Source organism: Mus musculus, chromosome 16, assembly GCF_000001635.26.
Source record: "Mus musculus strain C57BL/6J chromosome 16, GRCm38.p6 C57BL/6J".
NCBI classification, from domain to species: Eukaryota; Metazoa; Chordata; class Mammalia; order Rodentia; family Muridae; genus Mus; species Mus musculus.
The window spans coordinates 17771464-17788370 of NC_000082.6; the positions used below are offsets into that span (position 1 = coordinate 17771464).

General features: G+C 45.1%; 1 protein-coding gene across 9 annotated transcripts in view; it reads left to right on the forward strand.

The window, feature by feature from the left end:
• Positions 1–16907, forward strand: part of Klhl22 (kelch-like 22) — a 33762-nt gene that overhangs the window by 11843 nt on the left and 5012 nt on the right. For 5 of the 9 annotated variants that reach the window (NM_145479.4, NM_001359068.1, NM_001379024.1 and 2 more), the window contains 3 exons: positions 241–406; positions 4939–5657; positions 12740–12932. In NM_145479.4, the coding sequence (NP_663454.3) occupies positions 241–406; positions 4939–5657; positions 12740–12932 (1078 nt within the window). Of the gene's footprint in view, positions 1–240; positions 407–4938; positions 9716–12739; positions 12933–16907 lie in introns of those variants that run through there. The other 4 variants (NR_166418.1, NR_166419.1, NM_001379025.1 and 1 more) reach the window with 2 other exon arrangements.

The following is a 16907-nucleotide window of genomic DNA, read 5'->3' on the forward strand; positions in this document are numbered from 1 at the left end:
ATAGGGTTCCTGGGACAGTGGAAAGGGAGCCAAGTGATTTCCAGGAGGAATGCCCAGCTTGGTCAGGCTCCTGCCATAGACTCACTCCGCCTTTCAGACTGTTGATTCAGAGCACAGAGCAATCAATGTTCCCACATGCAGCCCCACCACTGACTCTTGGTTCCTTCTGAATGTTTTTTGTGGCTCACATTCAAGTTCTGGACTGAGTAACTCTTAGTGCCTTGTCTCTTTGCCTTACAGAGGAATGTTTGCTGGGGGATTGAAGGAGATGGAGCAGGAAGAGGTCTTGATCCACGGTGTGTCTTACAATGCCATGTGCCAAATCCTGCACTTCATATACACTTCTGAACTAGAGCTCAGCCTGAGCAATGTGCAGGAGACCCTGGTTGCTGCCTGCCAACTTCAGGTGAGAGTTGCCTTGTTGATCAAGAAGGCTGAGACCTATGGGGGGCTTCCCCAGACACCTGTGATGACTGCTGGTATGAGCTAGGTGAAGAGGGCAGGAACGCCAAGTAATGAGGAACATTATGGAGCAGGGGGGGCACCTTGCTGTTGAGCCTTGGGAACTAAAGCAGAGTGACCCCAAATTCCTTGGCTTGCCCCCCTCTTCTGCTCTTGACTCTTTTCTACTTAAAAAAATGATTTATTTATGTGTATAAGTATTTTGCCTGCATGCATGTATGTATGTATGTGTGCCATATCAGAAGAGGACATCGGGCCTAATAGTACTGGAGATAGGGATGGTTGTGAGGCACCATATGGGTGCTGGGGTTTGAACTAGGTCTTCTTCAGGAGTAACATGTACTTTTAACTGTGCAACCGTCTCATCATCCCCACCCCCTGTTTTAAGATTCCTTTATTTTATTTTACTTTACCTGTAGGGGTGTTTTGCCTATATACTGTCCATGTGTCACATGTGTATAGTGCCTGTGGAGGCCAGAAGAAGATGTTGGGTCCCCTGAAACAGGAGTTACAGATGATTATGCTCTGCTGTGTAGTTGTTGGGAACCAAACCCAGAGTCTTCTGTAGCAGCCAGCAGTGTTAACACTGAGCCACCTCTCTAGCCCCATCTTTTCTTTCATTTTGAGATAAGCTCACGATCACCCAGTCTGGCCTAGAGTATATGTAGCTTAGGATGTCTAATCTCATAGCAGTCCTGCCTCAGCCTCCAGAGTGCTGGGATTGTAGGCATAAACAAACATTCCTAGCTTGTCCTTTCCTTCTTTGCTGCTTCCTTCCTCTGGCCTGGTTTTCCTGTATGAAAAAAAAACAAAACAAAACTACAAGCTGTCCAACTGGAGGATCGTGTTTGTGATGGCCTATGTTCTGTGATGTCTAGTGACTTTGAAAATCCCATGTCTTGCAGTACACACAAACTTTTCCTGCCCATCAGCTGTGTTTGTCCACTCTTCTCTCTTATTTTAATTTTATAAACAGTCTTAAAGTATTACACACAGGCTGTACATTTACAATCTGGCCTCAGCCAGCTGAGTACCTGGTACCATACACACGTACCATAGTGCATGGTCCCTTTTCTCTCTTCTTTATTTTTATCTTTTGTATGTTTTATGCTTTGCTTGTATGTGTGTGTGTGAACATGCATGTCTGGTTTATTTTTATCTTTTGTATGTTTTATGCTTTGCTTGTATGTGTGTGTGTGAACATGCATGTCTGGTTTATTTTTATCTTTTGTATGTTTTATGCTTTGCTTGTATGTGTGTGTGTGAACATGCATGTCTGGTTTATTTTTATCTTTTGTATGTTTTATGCTTTGCTTGTATGTGTGTATGTGAACATGCATGTCTGGTTCTGGCAGAGACAAGAAGAATATGATTCTGGCACTGGGGTTGCAAATGTTGTTAGCTTCCATGTGGGTGGTAAAAGCCAAGCCCAAGTCCTTTGTAAGAACAGTAACTAATCTTTTTAAAACCAAATAAAAAAGGTTTTTTAGGTTTATTTTATGTGTATGAGTGTTTTGCCTGTACCACGTGTGTGCCTCGTTCCTAAAGATATCAGGAAAAGGCATCAGATAGATTGCCTAGAGTTGGAGTTAGGGATGGTTGTGAACCCATGTGGGTCCTGGGAACTGAACCTAGGTTCTCTTGCAGGCAGACACTCATACAAATAAAATCTTCAAAAAAATGTTTTTTTAATATATAAAATATATACTTTACTTAGAGGTTTCTTTCATTTTTTTCCCTTAAATAAAAAGTTCAAAACTAAAAACTAACTTTTAGGGAAAGCAGCTGTAAGGAGTAGGAAAGACAAGGAGAAAGAAGAGCCCTGGTGGTTCCCTCCAACTAAAGAGCCAGGAGGTCTATGGGAGCAGCAGGGCAAGGGAGGTGGCCTGGAAGCTGCCTAGTGCAAAGGCTCAGCTACTCTAGAGCTGAAGGGGTAGAGAGAGGCTAATGAAGAAACTCCAATCTCCCCACCTGAATTCAGCAAAGAGGTTAGAGAGAGGGTCCCAACTGCTTCTTCAGGGGGAGGACACAGTATTCAGTCCCACAGAAGGCCTGTGAGTGGGAAGGTGAGTCTGGGTCCCATTGGGAAATAAGCTAATATCAAACCAGCATGGTGAGGGAGGATGGCCCCCTACCATCAATTGCAATGATAGGCCGATCAGGAAGGAGGGGAGGGAAGCGAGGGCATTTCTGCAACAGTCTGAACATGTGCAATATTGCTGTGTATCAAGTTTTAGTTGATAGAACTTGGTGGAATCTGCAATCCAGTTTGACCACTGCAGCTGGTGGTTTGCCCCCTTTGCTACATCCTGCAATAGACCTTCGCAGTGCCCCTAGAGACATGGATCTGAATCCTAGCAGAATCAGCCTTGTCGGCTTGCTCTAGGAAAGTGTGTTCCATTTTGAGTGTGTCTGGTGGGGATCCTATACTAGATGACCCTCAGCTGTGTCTGTCTGGGATTCTTCACTGCAAGGGATCTTGGTGCAAGGGGTGGGTTATTTCTAGGGTGGCACTGCTCATTCCCAGTCAAGGCCATTGACTCTCACATTCTGCCTTGTCTTCAAAGCTCAGGCCCTTTATTTGGAAGTAGTATTTTAGGGAAAATGGAGGGTTAGAAGAGCTGGCTAGGGAATTAAACAATGGCAAATGACTATGTCCAGGCGCCACAGAGAACCTGGAGAATCCAACAATTGGGTATGCATTTCTCTGCTTGTTTGTAGGTATCTATTCAGCCTGTATTATCTGGCAAGTTAGTATGAGTTGTCTTTTTTTTTTAATTCTAAACATATGTTAATAAACTTCAAATAATAGCAGAATTTCTCTGTGTATAGTTGTTAATTTGTTGGTGATACTAGTTGAATCAGATAATTATCTTGTGGTTCCCTTAGAGAACTGGTTCTAGGGCTTACTGTGGATATCAGAGTCCAAAGGTCTATAGGCCTTCGTAAAGTAGAGTATCAGTTGGTGTGTAACTTACCTACATGCTTCTTGTATGCCTTAGATCATCTCAAGATTGCTATAATACCATATCAGTTAAGTGTTACACAAATAGTTATTATACAGTCCTGTATAAATGGATGTGGTAAAGCTGGGTATGGAGGAATACACCTTTAATCTTAGCAATTGGGAGGCAGAGACAGGCGGGATCTATGATCTCAGTCTGCAGAATAAGTTTCAGGACAGACAGGACTACAAAAAATAAAAAACAACAGCAAAAACTGGTGTGGCAATGAATACTTGGAGGCAGGAGAAATCGTCTGCATAATCTGGGGCTAGGTTGATACATACAGTGGGTTTGAGGACAGCTTGAACTCTCCATAGCAAGGCTTTATCTCAAACAAATATATATATATTAAATGTGTAGGCAGTTTTACCCTCCGAAGTAGAACCTGTAAAGAGAGCCACCACCTGTATTTCTATTTTTGGTGAGAATCCAAAATCTTGTTTTCCTAAAAACTATATTAGAAGTAGTGGTATTCGTGTTTAATCTCAGCACTTGGAAGGCTGAGAGAAGCTACTGTGAGTTTGAAGCCAGTCTGAGCTTCTTAGTAAGATCTTATTTAAAACTAAAAGACTAGCAGTACCTAGTTTGCTATGCAGGAAGCTTGCCTTTTGTCTTTGTTTTGTCCTGCTTTGCAAGTCTGAGGTGTCTTTGAAGAGCCTTCAGGGCTCTGTTGCCTGATTCTTAGCTTCCTCCTTCCTCAGTGCCTCTATGGCCTGCCTTCCCTCCTTCCAGTGCTGTGCAGCTAGGGACAGGTAATGCTGCCACCTGGGAATCTTGTACCGACAGGAGTAGAGTGGGTTTCTCAGCTCGGGCTGAAGCCCCAGGATAGTTTCACAGCTTCTCGAGAATTCTGATTGTGGGTCTTGGCATTGGTGCTGGTCCGTCTGGAGATACCTTGCTGACAGTTCTGTGTGTGGTATTAAGTGGCAGTGGTGGGGCCTGCTCTGCAGTTCCAGCTGATGTGCTTGTTCAGAGAATTTTAACAGAAGAAAAGAGCCAGGTATACTATTGGTCACAGGACCTTGGCTCTTCTAGTGTGCCAGGGGCAGGGAGTGGCCACCGGTTCCTTCTAGTCTGTGGCATCTCCTGCTTCCTTTGCACTCAGACTTTTACCTAAAAGTAGGTGATGTATGTCAGACCTCCTGTGTGCCGAGTGGTGTCTGTGCTTGTCGTCAGGCTGTTTGTTACGACTTTACCCTTGTTTGTAAGTGGGGACTGAGGCTCTGAAGGGTAAGGAACATGCCCTGTGTTACCACAGCAGGTTTTAAACTAAGCCTACAGAAAGTTTCAGTTTTCTGTCAGAAGAGGTTGGGGTCGGTTGAGGAAAGATTCCACTTTGCTTCTCCCAGTCCCAGAAGGCCAGCTACAGGGACAGCCAGCTCTGTATGCCTTACTTCTGCTGTCATCCTGTCTTTAATATTCAGATGCAGTCCTCCAGCTAAGACTTGAGTGGGTATCCTTCTTTTTACAGATACCAGAAATTATCCACTTCTGCTGTGATTTCCTCATGTCATGGGTAGATGAGGAGAATATCCTTGATGTCTACCGGCTAGCAGACCTCTTTGACTTGAACCATCTGACCCAACAGCTAGATACCTACATCCTCAAAAACTTTGTGGCCTTCTCCAGAACTGACAAGTACCGCCAGCTTCCCTTGGAGAAGGTCTACTCTCTCCTCAGCAGCAATCGCCTGGAGGTTTCCTGTGAGACTGAAGTGTATGAAGGGGCCCTGCTCTACCATTACTCCCTAGAGCAGGTGCAGGCTGACCAGATCTCACTGAATGAGCCCCCCAAGCTCCTAGAGACTGTGCGCTTTCCCCTGATGGAAGCTGAGGTCCTTCAGCGGCTGCATGACAAGCTTGGTCCTAGCCCACTGAGGGACACAGTGGCCAGTGCCCTTATGTACCACCGGAATGAGATCCTGCAGCCCAGCCTTCAGGGCCCACAGACAGAGCTTCGCTCGGACTTCCAGTGTGTTGTGGGCTTTGGGGGTATTCACTCCACACCGTCTACAATCCTCAGTGACCAGGCCAAGTACCTGAATCCTCTACTGGGAGAGTGGAAACACTTCACTGCCTCTCTGGCGCCCCGAATGTCCAATCAGGGCATTGCAGTGCTCAACAACTTCGTGTACTTAATTGGAGGGGACAATAATGTCCAAGGATTTCGAGCTGAGTCCCGATGCTGGAGGTACGAAAGGGCACTTACCATCATTGCCTTTATTGTTAGACAACTCCATGGTGCAGGAATTGTGGGTTATGTGGGCTGTTCAGGGTACACGTTATCAAGGGCACATCTCTACAGACCTGCATCTGCCTTTTATATGAATGGTACAGCTTTTCTGGGGTATACCTGTGTCATGTAGTGAAGTCCAGATGAATCCAGACAAAGTGGACCACAGTGAAATAAGGAAAAGGGCATCAGAATTGCTTTCTTGCCTTTTGACCCTGCTATCCAGAAACTCAGTCACCCTGAAGCACAGCCTCGTTGTCTGCAGAAGGTTACTCTGGCTGCCAGTACTCAGGGAGCATGCGTTATTACTCAGTAAGGGGCTGGGGCAGCTGCTCCTGCTATCTTCAGTCTACCTCTTCAGTATCTTTTTTCAATTTCCATGCTGGTCTCCTCCGATCTTTCTCTCCAAATTACCAGCCAGGATGTCTTCCAGATGCTGCCTGCTGGAGCCCACATCTGAGTACAGAGGAGTAGGAAGGACCAGTAAGCATCATTGAGCCGTCACTAAATTCCCCCTTGGGCCTGTAGTCAGATGAGTATGTACTCAATAGCTACTCTGTGAGGAGGCAGTTTTTCCTGAGGGGTTTTGTGGATGGCTTTGGTGCAGGTTGCTTCTAACTGTGATCCCAGAGATCCATTTTTTTTGGACAGATCAAGAGACATTAGTTTAAGTCTCCAGCTACCAATGGATTTTAAGGGATATCTTCATCATACTTTGGTGGATGTGGGAACCCCTGCCATCCCTGGTGCCCGCTACAAGCTAAGATGATGTTTTAGAGAGCAGCTCTGGGGTGGGTGCTGATGCAGTTCACTTTGATACACAAGTTCTGATTTTTGGCAATAAGGGTGAGGCTGGATTCTGCTCTGTTCCTGCCACATGAATTGAGCAAGCGCAGTGATACTCACCAAGAAGAAAACAGGCATTTCTTAGTCATTATTATTCCCTGGCCCTAGGAAGCAGTCACCTTTGGTAAACTGATGAGACTTAAACTTACCTATAATGATTAGATGGTTGGAATGGCAGAGTTCAGGAAGAAGGAAATGACTCACTTCCTTTCAAACTGAATACTGGATCCGGTGAGCATGGCTGAATTTGGCTCCCCTCAGGTCAAACCTGCAAGCTTCTTTCTTGCAGGGCTCTGCTTCTAGCTGTGGGATTAAGGCCAGACTGCCCTGCCTTAGCTATTCAGAGCTGCAAAGCAGATCTCTCCAGAGCACTGACAGCTGGGAGCTGAACTTGGATCATGGCAGGTGGGATCAAAGGAACAGGAATTTACAAGTTTGCTGTGGCAAGTAGGGCTGGGTCCTGACTGCCAGCTGACCAGCGTGTCTGTCATCTCCACCGAACGGAAGCTTCATTTACTTCCCAGTCATCTCAAACCTTACAAAGCTGAGGGTGCAGCTCAGCATCAAATGTTTCCCTAGCATGCACAAGGCCCTGGATTCCACCTCCACCCCAGCACTTGTGTGGTTTGTTTTGTTTTTGGTCAAACTTGCACTAGCTGAGTAGTGAGGATGTCCTTAAATCCATGGTCATTCTGCCGGAAAATCACAGTGGCTGAATCCCTGAAATAGATTTTTCTGAGTTTCTTTCTTTCTTCCTATTCATAGTTTAACAGATTGAAATCTATAAGCTCTTAGAATATAAGAAAACAATATTTTACAGTAAATAAAGTTTTGCAATCTGAGGACAGTGTTTAGCAGGTGTGTACTAGAACTCTGATGTTGAAACTGTAAGAAATTGCCTTGTGAAACAAATTAATTTTGTCTTTGTTTCCACTTGTTCTTTTATTTTCTTTCTTTGAATTCATATATACAAGTGTATTGGCTTTGTATCACTACTATAAAATATCTAAAGTAATTAGTTGATAAAGAGAGGATATTTATTTACTGCATACTTTGGGGTATGCCCACTGGTTTGTCCCCTGTGAGAGTAGATGGTAGCGGAGGGAACACTGAACCTGTTGTTACACTGTGCTCCAGGACACAGGAGGGAGGGCAGGGACCCAGAGTTAGATGATGTTGTTTAAAGACAGGATCTTACAAAAGAAAAGAGAGAAAAAAGGAGAAAAAACTGAGTGGTGGTGGTGTGATTGTGGTATACTCCTTTAATTCCAGCATTCAAGAGGCAATGGCAGGTAGATCTCCGAGTTTGAGGCCAGCCTGGTCTGCAGAGTGAGTTCCAGAGCAGCCAAGCTTACACTAAGAAATCCTGTCTCGAGAAATCAAAAGTGAGGGGTGGGTGGTGGGTGATAGGGGGTTGATTGTCTTATTCTATAGTCCTGGCCGACCCAGAACTCTACATGGACCAGGTTGGCTTTGAACTTGGAGTGATGCTCTGCCTCTGCTTCCCTAGTGCTACAATAGGAAGTATGTGCAGTTATAGTAGGTCTCACTATCCTTTGTGTGGATCCCAGTGGTCCTCCCCAGATGGTCACCCTGAGGATCAGGCCTCTCTTAGGGTTACTATTGCTGTGATGAAACACCATATACAAAAGCACATTGTGGAAGACAGGGTTTATTTCATTCATAGTTCCCTATCACTCACAGTTCATCATCAAAAGCAATGAGTGCATGAACCTGGAGGCAGGAAGTGATTTAGCGACTGTGGAGGGGTGCTGCTTACTAGCTTGTCTTCTACAGTTTTCTCAGCCTGATTTACAGAAACCAGGACATCCAGCCCTGGGGCAACCCCATGCATGATGAGCTGGGTCCTCTCACATCAATCACTAATTAGGAAAATGCCCTATGGGCTTGCCTACAGCCTGATCCTATGAAGGCCTTTTTTTTTCAGTTGGGGCTTCTCTGATGACTCACCTTGTGTCACTGACATAAAACTAGGCAGCACAAGGCCTTTATATACAGACCTTTAGAGGACATTCTACCCATGCCATTCTTTGTACTTTTTTCATAGCTGTAGCTGGATAAATTAAAGTAGTATTTTGGGTTTTTCTCCTAAGCATTTCCATGTACCTTTAAAATTCTAATGACTTTAAAACAGTAATAGTTGGGTCTATCATTCCTGCTGTTTAAGAGGCTGAGGCAGGAAGATTCTGCCTGGGTTACTGAATGAATGAGTTAAGGTCCAGCCTGGGCAACTTAGTCAGACACTGTCACAAAATAGTGAGAAGGCGGCCGGAAGCCCAGTGTGGTTCTTACCTTTAATCACAGTCCTGGGAGACAGAGACAGGCAGAGATCTGTGAGTTCCAGACCAGTCAGGGCTATGCAGTGAGACCTTATTTCAAATAAAAGGAGAGTGGTGGGCTGGGGATGATCAAGCTCAATAATAGAACTCTGATAGCATGCACAGAGCTCGAGGTTTAATCCCTAGCTCTTCGGTGTATACCCATCACACCACTAACAGTAATGGAAATACAGAAGAAAAAAACCCAACTTGCTAAATTTGACAAAGACCTAGAACATGCTTGATATTTATAATATCAATTTATAATAGTTTGCAATTCAGGGGCTGGAGAGATGGCTTAGCAGGTAAGAGCACTGACTGCTCTTCCAAAGGTCCTGAGTTCAAATCCCAGCAACCACATGGTGGTTCACAATCATCTGTAATGAGATCTGACGCTCTCTTCTGGAGTGTCTGAAGACAGCTACAGTGTACTTACATATAATAAATAAATAAATCTTAGTTAAAAAATAGTTTGGCAATTCAAATAGGTGAATCAAAATTATTATCTTAGGAAGCTTTGACTGCTATAACAAATACTACAGAGTAGGTGGCTTAACTATCAAACACCTGTTTCTCATAATCTTGGATCTGGAATGTCAGCTGATTGAGTCTGGTAAGGACCCTTTCTTGCTGTGACCTCACATAGTAGACAGACTGTCTCATCTCTTCCTCTCTTCCCTTCTTCCTTTTTTCTAGTACTTTTCAAGACAGGGTTTCTCTGTGAGCCCTTGGCTGTTCTGGAACTCACTCTGTATACCAGGCTGATCTTGAACTCAGAGATCTGCCTACCTCTGCCTCCTAAGTGCTGGGATTAAAGGTGTGTGCCACCACTGTCTGGCTTTTGTCTGTTTTTCTTAATAGACTCTAATTCTATCTTGGGCTTCAACCTCAGGACTTGAGCACTGTCAGGGTGAGTCAGGGGTTTCACAGGGGTGGCTTTTGGAACACAGGCATTCTGTTCATAGCAGTGTTAGATGAATTACACGTAATACTGAATTTTGTGCTTGAGAGATGGCTTAGTCTGAAAAGAGCTTGCTTTCCAGCCATGAGGATCATTCACATCTCTGGTGCCAATATAAAAGCCAGATGAGGTGGTGCTCATCTGTACTCCAGTATGTGGCAGGGGTAGAAACGGGAGGACCCTGAGGGCCCGCTGGCCAGCCAGTGAAGCCAAAACTGAGCTCCAGGTTTGGCGAGAGACTCTATTTCAAAATACAAGGTAGAAGACACTCGGTATTAACCTTTGTCGTCTACAGGCACATACAGGAACGTACAAAACATCATTAAAACATCTATTTAGTGTGAGCATGTGCCATAGCACATGAGATCAGAGAACAACTTGTAAAAAGTTTGTTCTCTACCTTCACCACGGTGGTGCCAGGGATGGAATTCAAGTCATCAGGCTTGGCAGAAAGCACCCTTATTCACTGAACCATTTTATCAGACCTGTGAGGTACACACCTATAATCCCTGTATTTGGAAGGAGGAGGCAGGAGGGTCAAGCTACATAGGGAGTGCAAGGCCAGCCTGGGTTTCATGAGACCCTGTATAAAAACAAAGAAAGCCCCCCAAGAGGCCAGTGTTAAAGCTCAGTAGGTAAAGGCCTCATAATATTGGCAATTTGTAATTGATCCCTGGAACCCATACAAAGGTTTAGAATAGACTTCACAAAGATGACCTCTGACCTTACATGCATGTGGTGGTATCTTGTGTTGTCTCTTTCTCTCCCAGCCCATGAACACACACACACACACACACTCTCTCTCTCTAATACAAACAAAAACAAACTAGAAAATGATTGTAGTAAAGAGGAGCTTGGTTAGCTAAATATGGTCATAGATACCTGTGATTCTAGTGCTTGGAAGATGAAGGCAGGAGGAGGATTGGGAGCTAAAGGCCTGTGGTCTACTTAGTAAGTTTAAGGCCAGCTTTAGTTATGTAGTAAGACCTTGTGAGGGCCGGGGAGGAAGAGGTCAGATACAGATAGATAAGATGGAATAAAATCTATAAACCTATAGTTCTAGGGATTAATTGTGTGTGTTTTCTTAAGCCTGAAGGCACAAGGTCCAAAGAATTTCAGCCTGAGACAGAGCGAATCGGTGGACAGCTCCAGAGGCTGTGCCACTGTGACAGGGAAGGAGTTTCTGGCGTGGCTGAGCTGAGGACTGGGAGGAGGGGATCCCATACTTAAAGAAGGTCAGTGTGCAGGAAAGGCAGAAGGTGTCCCAGCTTAACCGGGTGGCAGGGGTCTCAGTCTGCCAGGGTAATTTCATGAGACCCTGTTTCAAAAGTTTGGAAAGGTAGGACTAGAGAGATGACACAGCTGTTAGGAGAACTTACTGTTCTTCCAAAGGCCTCAGGGTTGGTTTCCAGCACCAATATATATTGGCTCACAACCTTCTCTCATGGGATCTGATGCACTCTTCTGTCTCATGCTTTTCTCTGTCATGCAGACACACAAGCAAATAGAACACTCATATACATAAAATACATAAATATTTTTATAAATGTTAAGGTAAAAGGAAAGGCTGGGGATGTAACTTGTCAGTAGAGCACTTGGCTAGCATCCAGTGGCCATGTCTCAGTCCCTAGAGTGGCAAAGGGAAAAGGAATGAGAATGGTCATAGGTTGTAGAGGTAGTCATATGTGGGCTCAGATGTTTGGGCATCAGAATATAAGTGTGCGTGGGTTTTGTTGGTGGGTTTTGATGGAACAAAAAGACATGGGGAAATTCAGGACTCTATTGAGGATAGTTAAGTGAACACCCACATTGATCTAAAATACCATAGAGGCCAATAGGTGATGGTTGGTATGCTGGGTAGCTGAGAGCGCCTGGGTGAGGATTGTTCAGTGGATAAGAGACATGGGAAAAGAGAGGGAGGGACATCCTAGGCTGAATGAGGTTGGCAGCAGTGACAGGACTGGCTCTATGCAAGGGTAGATGATTCTTGTTACTTGAAATTAGATTTTTTTTAACAGTTGTCAGGGAAACAAAGCTGTGTCTTGGGGAGTGACCTGCTATCAAGAAAGTAAGCTATAGTAACAGTACTTGAAAGTTCCACTCTCAGCAAGGGGTTGCCAAGGTGAATGTTTCTTCTTTCCTGCCTCATACTCTTCTCTTTCCCATATTCCTCTTGCCTGGACTGTTCATCGTCGTGATTACTCCCAGCTTAGCCTCAGCCTAGCAGCCTTCCTGATCCCTCAGAGACCTCTGGTTTCATATAGTCAGCCTCATATTTTCCCTTTAGTGGGTTGCATTTTCTTTAGTGGGGTCCCTGGAATCTCAGGATTCTGATCTCTGGTGACCAGAGTTCAAGGTGAGAGTTGACATGTCCACTTTGGCAAGGATACCCTGAGAGGATGGGGGTAGAGACAACTTCCCCAGCTGGGCAAGTCAGGAAAGCCATCAACTAGGGAACAGTCTAGTTATTTCAGATGTATGAGAGGGCTTAGGGGAACCTATTACTGTCAGTAAGAATAAGGATATGATGGTGCACAGCATGACCTTTGTAGACATCACATGACACAGTGTTAGGGGAGACTGGGATGAGATGCTGCAATTTTGGCTTTCCTATATACAGGTGAGGGGAAAATTGCTCTAGAAACACCTGTGGGCAGCCTGTGGCAGACATTTGGGTAGATCCAAACCCTAGAGAGGCTGTACCTGGAAGGGAGATTCCTTACTTCATTTCCAGGCCACCTTGTGAGTATACTGTGTTCCATGAGTCTGCAGTCACGGCTCTGAGTCAACAAGTTTTAACAACTAGGCTAGAGGATGTTCAGACCAGGCTGCAGCAAAGAAATGGGGAAGTCACTTTCCAAGTGAGTTACTTACTGTCCTTATGTCCTCCAAAGGTATGACCCAAGGCACAATCGCTGGTTCCAGATCCAGTCCTTGCAGCAAGAACATGCAGACCTATGTGTGTGTGTAGTGGGCAAGTACATCTATGCTGTGGCAGGCCGTGACTACCACAATGACCTGAGTGCTGTGGAGCGCTATGACCCTGCCACCAACTCCTGGGACTATGTGGCCCCACTCAAGAAGGAGGTAAGGAAGCCATCCCACAGGAACCTTCCCAATTTCTTTCCATGGGCCATATTCAGAGGCCCAGATGTCGAGGCTGGTCCTGGTCTCGGGCCAGGGAAATTAAGCATAGTAAGCGGAGGCCTTGTCTATCCCAGGATTCTGTATGGGGTGTGTTGGTGGGCCTGTCAGGAGGCCTTGCATTAAGCATTCAGACTCATTCTTCAGACCAGTGCCCCTTGGGAGTTCCCTGTGTTGAGACTGCTATTCACTTTGTCTCTATACTTCTGTATAGATGGAAATTTTTCTCTTACCTATTCTTGCTGACACAAGCTGAAAGATTTCTAAATATGTCAAAATAGAGGGACTCTTGAGAGACTGAAGGGCAGCCTGACTCACAGGTTTTTACACAGACTCCTCTCCTACAGGAAAACAGCCATAGGACCTTCCAGAAGCCACAACATACTTCGGCAGTTATATTTTTATTAAAGACAATAATAATCATGTACATATAGCATAGTACCTTAGGTTAGTCCAGTTCAGAGATGTTTGAAATTATATAGATTATGCAAAGGTAACGCTTTATGGGAGTGCTACTTCTTTTTGTGGTTCTGAGGTACTTTGGCCTCGTCCCCAAACCACTTGCCATGTGGGATCTCATGGCGAGAAGTAGGTCTTGTTGGCATCAGCTCTGAAGCCTCAGCCTCTGAGGGAATGTATGTGGGGCTGTTTGATGTTCTTACTCCAAGCTGACACCTTAGGGATCCCCAGGCCCTCCATAATCAGGATGGTGGAGTGGGCATACATATAAACTCTGCCCTTGCCAGGGGCCTGGGTAGCAGCTCTGGCCTTGGGGATGAAGACTGTCCTCAATGGTTTGGGATCGGGATCCTCTGCACAAGCCACAGACAGCAGATGTGAGTCTTGTCATCCTTTCTACAGGCCTCTAGCCATGTCAAAGCCTTGGTCTTTAGCTTCTTTACAGGAAGGAAGCTCTGCTCTAGTTCTGGAAAAAGGAAGAGATTTTGCATGGCAAATATCTGAGATCTCTTGAGATCTAATAGATTCTATTCCAGGAGTTTGAGAAAGGTTCCTGGAGGAAGGGCAAACGTGACTCTTTGTCTGAGACTGTGGACAAAGCTGCAGTTCTTCATCTTAGCCACAGAGGAGCAGTCTTGAACCTCACTCAACTTACTTTGGCAACTAGTAGTTACCTTCCTTCCTTCATGCATGTGGTCATCGCCTCCACTATTAACCAGCTACGGTGTACTAATCATGGAGATTAGTGATTACCATGTCACCCACCATGCAGTGGTGACAAATGACAAGCTGTTCTTCACCAGGTGGGCTTCAGTGACTTATTAACCACCCAGGAAACACTAATTAGTTACAGTTCCAATAAGTAGATGAAGGAAATGAAAGCTGAACCGTTCTGGAGGAACCAGGACTCTTGAAGGATTAAGTGGAGATGTATTATTTGGGGACTGTCTGAGTAAGGGTGAGAGCAAGGCCTGAAAAAAGAGAGCTAGCCATTTTCACTGGACAAAGGACATCCCAGGGGGTTAGTAGTCTGTTTTGAGAGGGACAAACTTGAAGGCCCTTTGTGAAGAGCTGAAAGGCTAAAGAGCCTGAAAAGGAATAAGAGGGCTGTGCTGAGACCTGTGTTAGTGTAGAGTTGGGCCAGACCAATGGAGAGGGAAATGGAGAGCTGAGAATGGTTTGGAGGTCACTCAAAGTGGTCTATAGACTGAAATGTAAAACTAGACCTTTTAGAAAAATGAACCTATACAGGAGCCTAATGTGGTGATCATGCCTGTAATCTCAGCATTAGGAGAATGGAGGAGGTCACAGCAGATTTTAGGTCAGCCTGGTCTACATGGTGACTTCCAGGACTACATAGCAAGGCTCTCTCTTAACCAAAAGGACAAAACAAAAATGAAAACAGAAGAAAATGATCAGAATACAGACTAGGTGAGTTTTTAGACTTGATGTCAAACACATCAGACATGAAAAGGAAAAACCGATAAGCTGGATTGTTTCAAAATCAGAAACTCTGCTGGCAAAAGACCTCTTTGATGAAAGTGCACTTATTTATTTGTTTTTGTAGCAGAGGTATCTGTCAATGTCAGGAATTCTCTCATTTCACTATGTGGATCCCAGGGATCAAACTAGTGTCCTTGGGGTGGGCAGCAAGTGCTTTTAGGCATAGAGCCAGCTCAAAAGCCTAAGAAAGAAATTTATGAAAGAAGTTACTGAGTAGGAAATAGATGCGAAGCACCTGAGCCATAGTATTGAAGGAGGCAAGACAAGGGTTGGGTGTGCACCTTTAATCACACCTTTGAAGCTACTGTATAGAGAGAGTGAGGGAGGTGGGGTGGAAACAAGAAAGAAGGAAGTGGGAGGGAACAAAAGGATAAAGAGGTTTCTCTGAGAACACAGATGATAGATGAATACAAAGGGAAATAGCATTGTTTATCACAGGAAATGCACAAAGCCACACACACACACACACACACACACACACACACACACACACACACTGATACAGACAAGACAAGATACAGACAAACTGTTTGAGAATAAATCCCTTAGGCTTCAGCTACTCATTGCAGGAGTTGTGACTGTGGGTGGAGAGGTCTCCTTTTAGGAATGACTTTCTGGAGTTTCTGGTTTTAGTGATTCCTTACAATGGATCTTACTGTCAGCACATGTACATGAGGACCCTTTGGGTTTGACATAAGTGTTTCTCTTTTGGCTCAACTCTCACCGAGCAGCTGGGGGGTGCTAGTGCTGGCAGGAGTGTTGTGGGATGACATCCATTTCATCCTGGTTAGGACGATGTAGTAGTTATACAAACCTTCACTATTCAGAGAAACTCCTGGAAGGAAGCGGGGGACCTTCTAATCTCAAGATTATTAATTGGAAAAGAAAATTAACCTCTGCAGACTGCTGCCTATGACAGGAGAAGATGCAGACTGTGTGCCTGCTCTGCTGCTGCTGTGTGTTTGCTTCTCCAGCTCCTTTTATAACCAGTTCTGTGACACTACCATGGAGTCTCCAGCATCATACAGAGCTCCCTTCTCCTCACACAATTAGAGCCTTCTTTTGGCCATTGGATGTGAGTCAGTAAGGCTTAGAGGGGCCAGTGAGTGCACATATGGTTAGATGGGTGGCCCATAGGGACACAGCTGTCAAAGTAGGGGCAGAAAATCCTTGAGCATTGTAGCCTAGTGTCCCCTGTAACATACACACCATCAGTGAAGAGGCAGTGTTCTTTGTATAGTTGTCCTTTGTGACCCAAACTAGGTTAGTTTTACGATGCCCTCCCACCCCACCCTGAAGGATAATGAAAACTTTAACAGTAATTGTGTAAAACCTATACATCCAATCCTACTCTGGCACAAATGTAATCCCAGCTACTTAGGAGGCAGAGGCAGGAAGATCAAAAGTTCAAGGCTAGCCTGGGCTAAGGAATATGAATCCAGACCTTTTCTGAAAGTAAAAAACAAGTAGGGGTTGCTGGTATGGTGCTGTACGCCATTAATCCCAGCAGAGCCAGGACTCACTCTCTGTGAGTTCCAATACATCCAGAACTACACAGTGAAACCATCTCAAACATCTCAAACATCACCAAAAGTGGGGTGGGGGCAGGGAGGAGAGGAGGGATTAGGGTTGGGATGTGATATATGAGAGAAGAACAAATGGGAGGGAGGGAGGAAGGGAGGGAGGGAGGGAGGGAGGGAGGGAGGGAGGGAGGGAGGGAGGGAGGGACTGGGAATGTAGGTTAGTTGGTAGAGTGTTTGGCTAACACCCATGAAGCCAAGCTCTCAACAACAAATAACCCTGGTGTCACACACACGCACACACACTCACACATGTACGTACACACACACACACACACACACACACACACACACCTGTAATGTGCCTAGTATTGGGAGGTGGAGGCAGGAATATAAGAGGTGCAGGACCATCCTTGGCTACATAGCAGGTTCTAAA